Source organism: Carassius carassius, chromosome 20 (genome assembly GCF_963082965.1).
Source record: "Carassius carassius chromosome 20, fCarCar2.1, whole genome shotgun sequence".
Taxonomy (NCBI): domain Eukaryota; kingdom Metazoa; phylum Chordata; class Actinopteri; order Cypriniformes; family Cyprinidae; genus Carassius; species Carassius carassius.
Genome location: NC_081774.1, coordinates 10,895,153 through 10,897,306, shown reverse-complemented (window position 1 = coordinate 10,897,306; position 2,154 = coordinate 10,895,153). Strand labels below are relative to the sequence as shown.

The window sequence follows — 2,154 nt, the reverse complement described above, 5'->3', positions numbered from 1 at the left end:
ATGAGGGAAACTTTGGGTTTTCCGTTTCAGAATGGGAGGTTTGTCAAACCCAAGAAAGCAGGGTAGGTCAAGCCCATTTCTGAAAGAGAGGTAACTTATACTCTGAGTCGGTTACCATGGTATTTCTTGATCATCCGTGGAACTGTTTTTGATGTTGAATTCAGTGTTGCAGAAAATCTCTTCTTAAAATCAGGCTCAGTAGTTCCCTCACCAAAAGTTAATTTATTTAGAATGTATGTTGGTGATCTGTTTGGAAGCTGCTGGTACCAGAAAAGGTTTATGTTTGTATCAGTGGTAAAATAATTACACCCTAAAATAACTTTCACTCACAGTCATTTCTTCTGGAGACTGTTCAACCCTGTCCTGTCCCAAAGACACTGGAAAAATAAACAGAAAAAGTAAATAATTAGCATAAATTATTAGGAAGGTACGTGTAAACATTTAGTAACCTATATTTAAGTGAACCTTTTTCTGTTTTAAGTATGCAGAAACAAATGTTCTTACCATCATAAAGTACTATGCAGAACAGAGAACTCAAAGCCCACCTAAACGTAGTTGATCTGTAAGGTAAAAGCACAGAAAATTCACTAAACTCTACTTTCAAAAACTTTGAGCTCAACTCACAGAGTTGCTCTTTAAATGTTTGTATCATGTCACATCGTATACTTATTATTACTCATAAATAGAGGGAGCGATGCTGACCCCTTGTGGATGAGGTTTGAAATTATTAAACATGATGTTATTCTCTAAACTCTGAACAATTATTTATAAAGGTAAGATTGGTAATTTGGAATAAATAGTGTTTTTGAACAAATGCTTGATCACCACTATATTTGTTTTAGGCTTCTGTGTAATTTAAAGCTATTTACACACTTATTTTAGTAATAACTGAATAAAGTAAGAATAAAGGAACTCTAAATAAGTTTAAGGTTATTATAACTTCTTTTAAACAAGGGTATTTGATATTTTATCAGATTTTGTTCTGTGTCTGAGTTGATATTTTGGGAATGTGATTCTCTTTATTGTGATAGGGTTATAGTTATGTCAGGTTTTTGTACAGTGTTCTTGTGTTTCCTGTCACTGTGGGCTCCAGAGCACAGTAGTACAGAGCAGAATCTGATATAGATGCAGAGGAGATCTTCAGATCCACATGGTTTTCTTTGTCTTTAGTGACTTTAGCTGTGAATCTGGAATCTACATTAGACTCCTGAGCTTGTGTTGATCTGTCTGAGATGAGCACAATGAACTGAGGAGCTGATCCAGGATACCGACGGTACCAGTGAAGATTGAATGCAGATGAATAACTGCAGGATAATTTAACACTTGAACCCTCCTCAGCAAACTCCAAAGTTTTGGTTGGTTTAATTTCATTTCCATATGTTGCATCTGCAAGAGGAGATCAAATCTTGCAATATACAATATAAAGGAATACAGTTTTTACATAATTTAGATGCAAATCACTAAACACTTCAATACTTACATGCAAAGGCAGAAAGCAGAATGACAGAATGGAGTTTCATTGTGTTTGTTTCTTATGCTCTCTCTAACAGAAGTTTAACAAGATCACATCAGGTATCAGTGCTTTAAACCCCACCTCTTCCTGAGAACTCTTTGAGAGAGAAGAACAGATCAGATCTGTTTCATACACCACTGTGTCATTCGATTACCATTCATGTCCTATTGTACCCTCTTGTGGTTCCTTACTAACTCTGTTTTATGATAGAAAACCTCAGATCTCATTATACAGATTATGATCTGGAATAATTCCTCAAACTTCTTAAAGTTCTCTGTTTATATTTTCATATTAGAAACACAGAATTAATTTAGGTTCGCAGTTTATTTTTCGTTATACTAAAACAGTTATTCATTTGGCACAGGTGTACAACTGACATCAGCAGTAAAAGTGACATGAATATGATTAAAACATCCTTTATAACTGTATCAGGATTAACATCATATAAAATACAGTGAGTCAATGAGAGGCCAGTGGGTTATAGTATAATTTTAGGTTAATCCAAATTGATTAATGCTTTTGAAAGGAATTAGGTACTTACTATGAGTAATGTGTCAATTAAATTAAAATTGGGAATCAGGACATACTGGAAATTTGACTTATCACTGGAAAACTTTCTTTAAGAGAAGTGTAATGTACTG

At 34.2% G+C, this 2,154-nt stretch overlaps 1 gene segment (V, D, J or C); it reads right to left on the bottom strand.

Moving 5' to 3' along the window:
• Window positions 1-1,034: 1,034 nt before the first annotated feature.
• LOC132096324 (T-cell receptor alpha chain V region RL-5-like) lies at window positions 1,035-1,601 on the bottom strand. The segment is given in 2 exon segments: window positions 1,035-1,386; window positions 1,481-1,601. Coding segments are annotated over 2 exon segments (387 nt in total).
• Window positions 1,602-2,154: the final 553 nt, after the last annotated feature.